The 13,108-nt window shown below is 54.7% G+C and overlaps 1 protein-coding gene across 1 annotated transcript; it reads left to right on the forward strand.

The window, feature by feature from the left end:
* Window positions 1-1,051: 1,051 nt before the first annotated feature.
* NAALADL1 (N-acetylated alpha-linked acidic dipeptidase like 1) lies at window positions 1,052-13,107 on the forward strand. The gene is made up of 18 exons (XM_004264332.3): window positions 1,052-2,395; window positions 2,466-2,638; window positions 2,720-2,841; window positions 3,228-3,350; window positions 5,356-5,639; window positions 5,741-5,845; window positions 6,552-6,637; window positions 6,781-6,900; window positions 9,783-9,868; window positions 9,952-10,015; window positions 10,101-10,168; window positions 10,408-10,499; window positions 10,581-10,671; window positions 11,413-11,494; window positions 11,579-11,752; window positions 11,828-11,915; window positions 12,026-12,118; window positions 12,426-13,107. Exons 1-18 carry the CDS (start codon window positions 2,196-2,198, stop codon window positions 12,610-12,612), a joined length of 2,238 nt encoding a protein of 745 aa, XP_004264380.1. The 5' UTR covers window positions 1,052-2,195; the 3' UTR covers window positions 12,613-13,107.
* Window position 13,108: the final 1 nt, after the last annotated feature.

The following is a 13,108-nucleotide window of genomic DNA, read 5'->3' on the forward strand; positions in this document are numbered from 1 at the left end:
TAATGTTATGTTCTAGGTGCTCATAATCAGCTCTCCAAGGACTGTGGCTTTCTGGTGCACCTTCCTGAAGTCCCTGATCACACTATACCCTACCCTTAGTCCCGCCACTCTAACACGCTAACCCTCCCAACCAGCTCAAGGGGACGTGGGTACGGTGGTGCAGGTGAATGGGGCTGTAAGCAGTAGGAAGGGGGCTGCTCTGAGAGGGTGCTGTGAAATCACACACACACACACACACACACACGTGCACACACAAAGTCGACCGTGCCCAGCTCCCCCAGATTTCCAGGCATCTTTGGGCCAATCAACGGGTTGCAGCCTGGGGACGTCCCTAGTGGTCCAGTGGTTAAGAATCCGCTTTCCAGTGCAGGGGATGCGGGTTCTATCCCTGGTTGGGGAACTAAGAGCCCACATTCTGAGGGGGAACTAAGCCCGCACGCCACAACTACTGAGCCTGCGCACTCTGGAGCCCACACACCACAACTAGAGAGCCCGCATGCCGCAACTGGAGAAGCCCATGCACCGCAACTAGGACCCAATGTAGCCAAATAAATAAATATTTAAACAACAAACAAACAAAAAAACCCAATGGGTTGCAGCCTGGCTGGGCAGAATCCCAAGGCAGGATAGGCCATGGCAGGTGGAAGGAGTCACACTTGAGCCCCAGGGACCTTCCCAGCCCTGCCTGGCTGTCTATGAAGTCTGAAAGAGGCTTATAGCGAGTACTTGGTGGTTCCCTCTCCCTCTCAGCCTTATACATGCCAGGCCTTCTGTAAGGACGGCCTGCCCCTTGCCTCCTCTGCACGCTGAATGCCTTCTCATCCTTGGAAGATTCCCCTCAAGTGTTCCCTTCTGGACAGAATTTGTCATTCTCTCCACTGGGAGCATGGTGGTCCTCCCTCTATAGGACGCTTACCACATGGTTGAACCCAAAGCCTATCTGACTCCCCTGCTAGACTTGAGTCCCTGGGCACCTTGGCTTCCCCAGGGCCTGGCATGGATGTGGCATAGGGCTGAATAAATGAAAGGTGCTTGCAGGTAGGAGTGAAGGAGTGAATAAATGAATGGATGGATGAATGAATAGATGGATGGATTCCTGGTAGGGTCAGGGGATGGAGGTCAACTTGTCAAGAAAGTGTGCTTCTCCGGCTCTGTCCTCTAGAACAGTCTTCCTTTCTTTTCTTTTTTAATTTAATTTACTTTTTGGCTGCGTTGTGTCTTTGTGGCTGCACGCGGGCTTTCTCTAGTTGCAGCGAGCAGGGGCTACTCTTCGTTGCGGTGTGCGGGTTTCTCATTGCGGTGGCTTCTCTTGTTGCGGAGCACAGGCTCTAGGCACACAGGCTTCAGTAGTGGGGGCTCGCAAGCTTAGTTGCTCTGCGGCATGTGACACCTTCCTACACCAGGGCTCGAACCCGTGTCCCCTGCGTTGGCAGGTGGACTCTTAACCACTGTGCCACCAGTGAAGTGCCCAGTCTCCTCTTCTAAGAGTCCCACTTTCTCCCATAAACTGGGACCCCTGCAGGATAGTTACAGAGAATTCTTCTGAGTCCCTCTTTTTCCCTTAGCTCTAGACTTAGCATTTTAAGGGGTCAGATGAGGCAGGAGTAGCTAAAATGTACAGAGTTCCTACTATGGGCTCAACACCACGCTAGACATTTTTACAGATGTGGCCTTGTTTAATGAAAACAGCACCACAGTTTTGTGAAATAGGCTCTATTATCCATTTTACAGCTAAGAAAACAGGCTCAGGGAAGCTAAGTGAATTGCCTAAGGTCACAAAACTTACATCTAGCAAAGGATGGGATTTGAACTTAAAACCCAATCAGGTAGCCAGGGCTGGATGTGCTGGAGATGGAATGACACCAGGGAAACAGAGGCAGGGATGGTGGGCAGCAGGCCCAGCCCTGCTCTAGTCCTACCTTGGCCTCTCCTATTGGGAGACCGTGGGTGAAACTTTGTCCCTCTCCAAGCCTCAGCATCCAGGTATGGATTTGATGCCCCTTGGAGGTCTCTTCCAAGTGAATGTTGCAGAAATCGAGCTGGATGTGAAGAGCTCCTGGCCCTTCCTGCAGGACACTCCCTTACTCTCCCTGCCAGCTAGTGGCCAAAGGGCAGGGCCACCTATTAGGTAATGGTTAACTGGACCCGACACCCCATCTATAAGGAGCCACACCAGCTGGCCAAGACTCCACAGGATGCAGTGCGTGAAGGTGCTTGGAGGGGTGCTGGGGGCCGCTGCCCTCTTGGGGCTGGGGATCATCCTGGGCCACTTTGCCATCCCCAAGGGGACTGACCTGCCAGCCCCCAGTGCCTCAGCCTCCCAGGACCTGGACCTGGAGATCCTTGAGGCTGTCGTGGGACAGCTCGATGCCAACAGGATCCGGGAGAACCTTAGGTGAGAGGCCTGCCCATGTGCCCCTCCTGTTTGCCAGAGGCTCCTCCCTGACCCTGGGCCCCCCCTGCAGAGAACTCTCCAAGGAGCCGCACCTGGCCACCAGCCCCCGGGATGAGGTGCTGGTGCAGCTGCTACTGCGGCGCTGGCAGGACCCGGAGTCGGGCCTGGACTCAGCCGGGACCTCTGAGTACGAAGTGCTGCTGTCCTTCCCCAGCCAGAAGCAGCCCAACCGCGTGGATGTTGGTGAGGTCCTGCTCTGGCCTGGGGAGGCCTGTGGGCCGGGGGAGCTGCCGGCCCAGCCCGGACACTGCCCTCTCTCCACAGTGGGTCCTGCTGGGGACATCCTCTTCTCCTCCCAACGAAGTGAAGAGAACCTGACTGGGGAGCAGGGGGACCCCAATGTGGTACCACCATATGCTGCCTATGCTCCCCCCGGAACCCCTCAGGTGGGCCTGGGACACCCCCTCCCCACTGCCATGGCCCAGCTCCCGCTGGCTTCTACCCCAGCTGCTCCCATCCTGACCCACGGGCAGTTGAAGAAAAGTGCCTCAACTGGGGCTCAGCCCCACCCAGAATTTACTTGCTTCCACACTCCACTACGACTCCTTTTGCCCATCACTTAGTCATTCAACAAACACTAATGGGCCCTGCTCAAAGCCAGGCCTGATACAGGGTACCTGGACACAGAGCAAACCAGGTGTGACTTTGTCTTGGGGAGCTTATAAGCTCTAGGCGAGGTTGGGGGACAGAATCTAAAACCTTCATCCTGCCACTCAGCCTTTCCCCTTCTTTCCTGGGCCTGGCTCTAAGGGTCACCTTCTCTGGGGAACAGGGCCTCCTCATCTATGCTAACCAGGGCTCAGAAGAAGACTTCATGGAGCTATACCAACAGGGCATCAAACTCCAAGATAGCATCGTCCTGACCCGCTATGGGGGTGTAGGGCGCAGGGCTAAGGTAAGCAGCAGCCCCCAGTGGACAGGAGGATGTGTGGGGAAGGGGATGGAGCAGGGCTGAGGGGTAGGCCAAGCCCTGGGCTCGGGGCAGTAGAGGGTGAAGGATTCCTTCCACCCACCAATGGCCTGCTTTGGCACTCTGCCCAGCCAGGCTCTAGCCCATTGATTGGCCCAAAGAACACTTAGGTGCTGTGTGACCTTGGATATCTCCCCTAACCTCCCTGAGCCTTGGGAAATAAAGGAATTGGGCACATTTTTCAGCTTTGGTATATTCTGGAAGTCTAAGTCCTCCTGTGACATAGTTCTTCTGAACATTCGACTTAAATCCCTCCTGTTGTCCCTTCCTCCACAACTTGCTTCTTTTCAACACAAATTTTTTTTTTTTTGCGGTACACCGGCCTCTCCCGTTGCGGAGCACAGGCTCCGGACGCGCAGGCTCAGCGGCCATGGCTCATGGGCCCAGCCGCTCCGCGGCATGTGGGATCTTCCCGGACCAGGGCACAAACCCATGTCACCCGCATCGGCAGGCAGACTCTCAACCACTGCGCCACCAGGGAAGCCCTCAACACAAAATTTTGACTGAGGGTTACATGTTTGTGTTTTCTTAAATGTTTACTTACTTATTTATTTTAAATATAAAAAGGTATAGAGTGGGAGCAGGGACTAGGGAGTTAGTCTTTAGTGGGTCCAGAGTTTCAAATCTGCAAAATGAAGAGAGTTCTGGAGGTGAATGGAGGTGATGGTAGCACAGTAATAGGAATATACTTAATGCCACTGAACTGTATGCTTTAAAATGGTTAAGATAGTAAATTTCATGTTATGTGTACTTTATCACAATTTAAAAAGAAGTAAAATAAATAAATAAATAAAAGAAGTGCCCATGATAAGAGCTGGGGGTAAAAAAATGGAAAGAAAAGAGAAGAAAGGCGAACAGGCGTGGTGGAATTATACAGATTATGAAACTTCCAGTTTAAAAAAAAAAAGTATAGAGTGAAAAAGTTTTCTCATAATGCCATCCTCCAAAAAGGTAGCTTGTTTGTTTGTTTATGGGATATGTACCCAGAGTTTCTTTGGGAAGAAGAACATATGAAGATATATTCTTACTTCCTTCTCCTTTTATATAAAGGTAGCATAAATATACTGTTCTGAGCTATGCTCTTTTCACCTTAATACGTCCTGGAGATCATTCTCAATTGGTGCATAAACTCTGTCCTTGATCTTTTTTTTTTTTTAATGTACTGTTTTGTTTTTACTGTCCTAAAATATATGTAACATACATTTTACCAGTTTACCAGGTTAACCATTTTTAAAATGTACACTGCAATGGCATTAAGGATATTCACAATATTGTGCAACCATCATTACTAACCATTTCCAGAATGCTTTCATGGTTCCAGGTGAAACTCTGTACCCATTAAACACTAACTCCCCCATTCTCCCTCTGCAGCCCCTGGTAACCTCTATTTGACCTTCTGTCTCTATGAATTTGCCTCATCTCGGTACCTCACATAAGAGGAATCACGTGATATTTGTCCTTTGTGTCTGGCTTATTTCACTTAGCACAATGTTTTCAAAGTTCATTGATGTATCAGAAGTTCACTCCTTTTTAAGAATCAGTAATATTCCTTTGCACGTTATATACTAGGTTTCCCTTATCCATTCATCAGTGATGGACGGTTGGGCTGTTTCCACATTTTGGCTACTATGAACAGTGTTTATATGAACATTAGTTTAGGAGCACATCCTCCTTCTTTTACACAGCTGCATAGTACTCCACTGTAGGGTACCTCCGTTTATTTAATGACCCCATTGATGAGCCGTTGCCTAGGCTCAACAGTCTTTTGCTGCCTCAAGCGGCACTGCAACAAATGACTTGCGTTAAGTATCATCTTGCCGGTGGGAAGATAGATCTGTCCTGGCTTCCACAGTGAGGGAGGGAGGAAGAGGAACAAGATGTGCCCCCTTCTCGCCCCTCCCCTAAACACAGCCTCCTCTGCCTTCTGCAGGCTGTGAATGCTGCCAAGTATGGGGTGGCTGGGGTGCTGGTGTACACGGACCCTGCAGATATCAACGACGGGAAAAGCTTGCCGAACGAGACCTTCCCGCACTCCTGGGGAGTTCCTCCCTCGGGGGTGGAGCGAGGCTCCTACTTTGAGTATTTTGGGGACCCCCTGACTCCTTACCTTCCAGCCAACCCCTCCTCCTTCCGCCTGGACTCTGACAATGCCTCCGGATTTCCCCCAATTCCCACTCAGCCCATTGGCTTCAAGGATGCAGAAGTCCTTCTCTGGTGAGCTTTTGCCCTGGGGTCTCCTTCCCACTCTCCAGTGGCCCCCAAACTTCAACCCCCGCACCCATATTTGCTCTGATGGGCCTCCCCCTCCTCCCCAGCAACCTGCAGGGAGCCTCAGCCCCGGCTGCCTGGCAGGGAGCCCTGGGCTGTGACTACAAGCTGGGGCCCGGCTTCCGTTCTGATGGTATCTTCCCAGCAGGCAGGTGAGATGGGGCCCCCTCCTCCCCCAATGCTTCCCTTCTCTTCCCTTGTTATGCTTCCTTGATCCTGGTTTCCTCAGTGCTCACTTCAAGGCCTGGCCTTTCCCTTTCTCCTGTCTCCCAACCCCTCCCTGATTCCAGAGTATCTGTCTTGTCTTTGGGGAAGCCTGTGAAACAGCTGCGTGCCTCACAAGGCCCTGTGGGGTCCCCCCCACCTCACCTTGGACCTCCATTCTCCAGTCGCCCCCCTCTCTTGAACACACCCAGCTCCTTCCCACATCAGGGCCTCTGCACTTGCTGTTCCTGCTGATGGGAACATCCTTCCCCATGCTCTGTCATTCCTGGCCTGCACTAACCTCCCCACCTGCCACCAGGTACCTTGTCGGTGTCCTCCCAAGCCCCTTCACTGCCTGCAGTTGTTCACTTCCTTGGGGTCTGCCTCCCTCAGGAGAGGGAGGCCTCACGAGGGTGGGGTCCATGTCTGTCTCAGTCATCGCCCAGAGCCTGGTACGCTGCTGGCATACACTAGGTATCCAATAAGTGAGTGAGTACAAAGGAGAATTGGAATCAGAAGAGCTGGGCTCTAGCCTCGCTGTCTCTCCTGGTATTTCCAGGCAAGTGATCTTGCCAGGTCCCTTTCCTGCTCTGGGCCTCAGTTTCTCCTACTTTGGTGGAGGGGAAGACTCCTAACACCCCTACGCTCCCCCAGCCAGGTGAACGTGAGTGTCTACAACCGCCTGGAGCTGCGGAACTCCTCCAACGTCCTGGGGATCATCCGCGGGGCCGTGGAGCCTGGTGAGCGCCGCCTCACTGTTCCCTGCGCCCCCAGGACCCGGCCCTGCTCTGAGCGCCCCTGACCACGCCCCCTCTGCCCAGCCTGGCTGCCCCACCCACCCTCGCTCCTCCACTTGGGCGTCTGACTCTGCTCCTCCCGCCAGACCGCTATGTGCTGTATGGAAACCACCGGGACAGCTGGGTTCACGGGGCCGTGGACCCCAGCAGTGGCACTGCTGTCCTCCTGGAGCTCTCCCGCGTCCTGGGGACTCTGCTGAAGAAGGGTGAGCGGATCCTGCTCCCCTGGTCCAGGGACTCTCTCCCCAGGAGGTCGCCTCCAGCTCAGTCCTCCCCGAGCTTTTGGGCGTCCTGTCCCCCCTCCTCTCTCTCATTCTCCAGTCCCCACTTGGGCGAAGCTTGAGGGCCCTGGGGGCAGACATGCATGGACACCAGCCCTGGCCTCGCTCGAGTAGCCCAGTGTGGTGCAGGGAACTTGTGCAATACCTTCTGAGGGTTTCCTGGGCCCCTCCAATGAAGCGAGGCCAGATGTGGCCTCGAGCGAGGCAGTGCCCAGGCTCTGCCCTCAGGGAGTCTCAGCCCAGTTGAGGCAGGGGTGACGGACAATCGTCAACTCAACAAATATGTCCCGTGTGGCTACTATGTGCCAGGCCAGTTCTAGGCACTGGACATCCCCCAGTGAACACCAGAGTTCATGCTGTAATGACAACTGTGAAACGTGCTATAAGGAAAAATACCTACCAGGCTTTCCAGATGCAAGCCAGAGCGCAGGGAGGCGGCAGTTCTGGGAGCGGTAGGGGTGGAGATCCAGGTGGAGGGCACAGCATGTGGGAAGGAGCAGCTGGACCAGGTGGCAGAGCTGGATATTTCCTAAAAATAAGGACATTTTCTTTCATAACCACAGTGCAATGCTCAGAATCAGGAAATTAACAATTTTGCCAATTGTTCTGAAAACTTTTGTTTTGTTTTTAAATGGGCAAAGTACTTTATTTATTTTATTTTACTTTTTTAGCTGCATTGGGTCTTCGTTGCTGCGTACGGACTTTCTCTAGTTGCCGCGAGTGAGGGCTACTCTTTGTTGCGGTGCGTGGGCTTCTCATTGCAGTGGCTTCTCTTGTTGCGGAGCAAGGGCTCTAGGTGACGGGCTTCAGTAATTGTGGCACATGGGCTCAGTAGTTGTGGCTCGCGGACTCTAGAGCGCAGGCTCAGTAGTTGTGACGCATGGGCTTAGTCGCTCCAAGGCATGTGGGATCTTCCCGGACCAGGGCTCGAACACATGTCCCCTGCATTGGCAGGCGGATTCTTAACCACTGAGCCACCAGGGAAACCCGGCAGGCGGATTCTTAACCACTGCACCACCAGGGAAGCCCCTGTTCCAATAACTTTTAGAGCAAAAGAAATTTCTCTTCCAAGAACCAATCCAGGATCACACGTTGCACATGTAGTAGTTGCGTGGGTCATTTGTAATAGTTTCTTAGCTGTTCTTTCTTTCATGATCCTGATATTTCATTTGTTGACTGTCCCTCAATTTGGGTTTGTCTGATTAGATTCATCTTATGCATTTTTGGCAGAAAAAAATGAGAATTTTTCATTGCAAGCATGTAATCATTTTATACTTAAAAAATTTTTAGGGCTTCCTTGGTGGCACAGTGGTTAAGAATCTGCCTGCCGGGCTTCCCTGGTGGCGCAGTGGTTGAGAGTCCGCCTGCTGATGCAGGGGACACGGGTTCGTGCCCCGGTCCGGGAATATCCCACATGCCGCGGAGCGGCTGGGCCCGTGAGCCATGGCCGCTGAGCCTGTGCGTCCGGAGCCTGTGCTCTGCAACGGGAGAGGCCACAACAGTGAGAGGCCCGCGAACCCAAAAAAAAAAAAAAGAATCTGCCTGCCAATGCAGGGGGCACAGGTTGGAGCCCTGGTCCGGGAAGATCCCCGGGCCGCGGAGCAACTAAGCCCGTGTGCCACAACTACTGAGCCTGTGCTCTAGAGCCCGCGAGCCACAACGACTGAAGCCCACGCACCTATAGCCCGTGCTCTGCAACAAGAGAAGTCACTGCAATGAGAAGCCTGCGCACTGCAGCAAAGAGTAGCCCCTGCTCGCTGCAACTAGAGAAACCCCGCGCGCAGCAATGAAGACCCAACACAGTCAAAAATAAATAAATAAAATAAAATAAATTTTTAAAAATTTTATTTATTTGGCTGCACCGGGTCTTAGTTGTGGCACGCAGTATCTTTTAGTTGCGGCATGCGGGATCTAGTTCCCTGACCAGGTATCGAACCCAGGCCCCCTGCCTTGGGAGCGCGGAGTCTTAACCACTGGGCCACCAGGGAAGTCCCTATACTTAAAAAGTTTGGTTTAAAACAAAAAGATGAGGAATGATCAAAGGGGACTGAGTTGCATCCAGAGACGGGAGCACAGCCAGGAGCCCATAGCGCTGTGGAGGGGTAGGGGGAATCTGAAGGCGGTGAGGGGGTCAAGCAAGGACCTCGGAGGCTTCCGGGAGGTGGCTGAGGCCTGTGGCAAGAGCAGCGAGGGCACAGAGACTGGAGATGGAAGCCAGGCTGCGGGAGGCTATGAGAAGCAATGTGGGACATTGGTTAAGCCCCTGGATTCTGGAGCCAGGCCTTGGATTTGAACCCTGGCTCTGCTGCCTACCAGCTGTGTAATCCTGGCAAGTCATTAAACTTCTCTATGGCTCAGTTTCCTCAATGGAGAGAGTCATAGTCTGTCCCTCACGACGTGTTGTAAGGATTGGCTCAATGTGGATAACGTTCTAAGGAGAATGTGAATGTATCATCGCCAAGTGAAGAGTTTTTGCATAGGATGCATGGAGGAGAGAGTTGGGGGACCTCTAATCAGCATAGCCAGAGAGAAGAGGGGGATAGGGCATTCTGGCAGAAGGGACCCCCTGACGGAGGGAGATCGGTGTTGGCGTCAATGTTGGGGGCTGTCACAGAAGCGGAGGGGCGCGGGTAAAAGGAGGATGGAGCCTCAGGGAAGGCTTGGCCAGGGAGGTGCCAGGACCTACCTCCAGTCGCCTGTGCCCGGCCCGTTCCAGCCCTCCCTCCTCTCCACATCCCCAACCTTCCCCCTAAGCCACCCCATGATCCGAGGAATCTTGCCCTCCAGCCCTTTATCCCCCTCCCCAGGCACCTGGCGTCCCCGAAGATCCATCGTGTTTGCGAGCTGGGGGGCAGAGGAGTTTGGGCTCATCGGCTCCACAGAGTTCACGGAGGTGAGCGAGCCCCGCAGCTCGCCGCTCGAGGGGGTTTCCGGGGCAGGGCAGCGCGGGGCTGACGGGGTCCCACCCGCCTGCAGGAGTCCTTCAGCAAGCTGCAGGAGCGCGCCGTAGCCTACATCAACGTGGACATCTCGGTGTTTGGTATGAGGGGCGGCTGGGCTTACTCGGGGAGGAGGGAAACGAAAGGGCGGGGCCCGAATAGAGTCTTTCTCGGATCCCCTCACAGCCAATGCCACCCTGAGGGCGCAGGGGACGCCCCCGGTCCAAAGCGTCATCTTCTCTGCAGCCAAACAGGTGGAATGGGAGGGCTGGGAGCTGGGCTGGGAGGAGGACGGGCGGGGCGGGGCTACACGGGGTAGGCGGGGCTGGAGCTGGTACTTATTAGAAGGGCTGGGGGTGGGACTGAGGCTGCGGGGTGGGCCTTGTAGGACCCGCAGGACTGTGCGTGGGCTCGGGTGGGCAGAGCGGAGGACCAGCCTGGTCGTGGGGCCTGGGGAGGGGCCAGCCCCGAGACTAGATCCCCCTCCGCTCAGATCCGCGCACCAGGCCCCGGCAGTCTCAGCATCTATGACAACTGGATCCGATATTCCAACCGTAGCAGCCCGGTGTACGGCCTGGTCCCCAGGTGAGCCCAGGGCCGGGCTGGGGACTCCGGGCTGGTGAGCTGGCCCAGCGTCCTGCAGCCTAACCATCTTCCTTCCCGCAGCCTGGGCACTCTGGGTGCGAGCAGCGACTACGCACCCTTCATTCACTTCCTGGGCATCTCCTCCATGGACATCGCCTACACCTATGACCGGGTAAGCGGACACCCCTCCGTCCCCCATCCCGGTTCCTTGCTCCACCAGCCCCCTCCTCTCCTTCGGGCCGCTCCAGTGCAAACTGAACCCAGCTCCCTCACTCATTAGCTGTGCTACCTCAGCCAAGTTTCTTTACCTCTCTTGAGCATGTTCACCCTCATCTATGTTATTTTATCAAATTTAAGATACAGCTGAGTATAAGATGCACTGTTACAATACGCACTATTCAGGAGGGAAAAAAGCACTGTCAGGTAGTTGCAGGATGACACTGACTGTAAGAAGCATCCTGATTCCAGAGATCTTAAAATGTTTATCTCAGAATAGATTAAATAACAGTATAAACCAGGGGTGGTCTGAGGGTAAAGTGAGATAAGGGATGCAGAGTGCCCAAGCTGTCTCCCTGTTTGATGCTCCAAAAGGCCCTTTCACCCCTCCATGGCTACACCACTCTTGAGTGGTGGAGTTGGGATTTGAATCCTCTTGTCTGACTGCAAACCCCAGGTTCTTCTCCTTCATGTGAAACGGGAAACTGGCACCTGACCCAGCTTTGCCACTTATTAGCTGTGTGATGTCAGGAAGGTTACTTAACCTCTCTGAGCCTGCTTCCACCTCTGTAAAGTAGGAATCCTAGAACCTTCCTCACAGATGTGGTGACAATTGAATTGAAATAATGTCTCTACATTGTACACTTCCTTCCACTTCCCATCCCAAGCTTGTCACCTCTGGGTCTTGTTCCCCCAGAGCAAGACCTCAGCCCGGATCTACCCTACCTACCACACAGCCTTTGACACCTTTGATTACGTGGACAAGTTTGTGGACCCTGGTGAGGACGAGGGCAAGGGGCATCCTGAGGCTGGAGGAGGATGGGCTGAAGACTGAGCCCTGGCCTTGTCGTGCTTCCTGCAAGGTTTCAGCAGCCATCAGGCCGTGGCCCAGACCGTGGGCAGTGTGCTTCTCCGGCTCAGTGACAGCCTCTTCCTGCCTCTCAATGTCAGTGACTACAGCGAGACCCTCCGCAGCCTCCTGCAGGCTGCCCAGCAAGACCTTGGTGGCCTGTTGGAGCAGCACAACATCAGCCTGGGTACGGAGCCCCCCCAACATTGAGGCATGGGGAGCCCTGCACCCCCAGGGCTAAGATGCTGGCTGTTCCCCACAGGCCCTCTGGTGACCGCAGTGGAGAAGTTTGAGGAGGCAGCCACGGTGTTGGGCCAACACATATCAGCACTGCAGAAGGGCACCCCCGAGTGAGCAAGGGCTGCAAGCAGGTGTCTGGGAGGGCGGCATCCAGGGCAGGACGCAGGCTGGCAGCTGGGCTGCTGGCTGTAGGGTGATCAGAGGGCCCTGTCGCCTCCAGCCCCCTGCAGGTGCGGATGCTCAATGACCAGCTGATGCTCTTGGAACGGACTTTCCTGAATTCGCGAGCCTTCCCAGAGGAACGCTACTACAGGTGAACCTATCCTGAAGCTCTTCGAGGTGCAGTGAGGCTGGGCAATGGGCACCCGCTGGAGGGACGAAAATGTCAGTTTTGCTGGCCTTTAGAGCACAACCCAGTCCCTTGAGACAGTTGGGGAGTCAGGCTTAAAGGATGGGAGGCAAACCGGTGAAGGTCACCCTGGGACTAGAACCTGCATCTCTTCCCACCACCAGTGGAGAGGGGCTTTTGTGCCTAGCTGTATACAGGAGCTGTTCCGGGCTGAAGCTCCCCTCTCTCCTGGCCCCTGAATGGCCCTATCCTCCCCCATTTCTCCTGTCAGCCATGTGCTCTGGGCACCCCGCACCGGCTCCGTAGCCACGTTCCCGGGCCTGTCCAATGCCTGCTCCAAGGCCATGAACACAGGCCCCGGATCTGCAGCCTGGGCTGAGGTGCAGAGGCAGCTCAGCATCCTGGTGGTGGCCCTGGAGGGCGCAGCAGCCACCCTGAGGCCTGTGGCTGACCTCTGACCCTAGCCCTCATTCTTCAGCTCCCATCCCCACCCTTTATCCTAACCCTCTCCCACTCCAGTTTTCTTTGAGTGTGTCCCCGTCTCTCCTGATGCTAGGAAAGGGCACGACCACAGGACCCTCTCAAACTTCTGAGGCAACAGCTCAGGGCCCCACCGGTGCGGACACTTGAAGGGAGTGACAAGCCCCAGATGGAACTTTCCCTCTTCCTGGCTCTTGGTTGGCAGAGGGTGAACAGGAGATAGGGATGGTGGGGATGGCAAAACCACCAGCTGCTCTCGGTGGTGGGTGGGTCAGGATGGGACGCATAATGGCAACCTTAGATGTCAACTCAGAGACCACCAGAGCTACTCCTCAGTGACCAGCAGGGAAACTGAGGCCCAGGGTGGATAGGGCATTGCCCAATTTGGGTTCCGCTCCCCCCACGCCCCTAGCATGTCTCAACTCCTCCCTGCCCTCCCCAAATAAATTGAGCCTAGCTGCTGTCCTTGCAAGA

This window comes from Orcinus orca, chromosome 8 (assembly GCF_937001465.1).
Source record: "Orcinus orca chromosome 8, mOrcOrc1.1, whole genome shotgun sequence".
Classification (NCBI taxonomy): Eukaryota; Metazoa; Chordata; class Mammalia; order Artiodactyla; family Delphinidae; genus Orcinus; species Orcinus orca.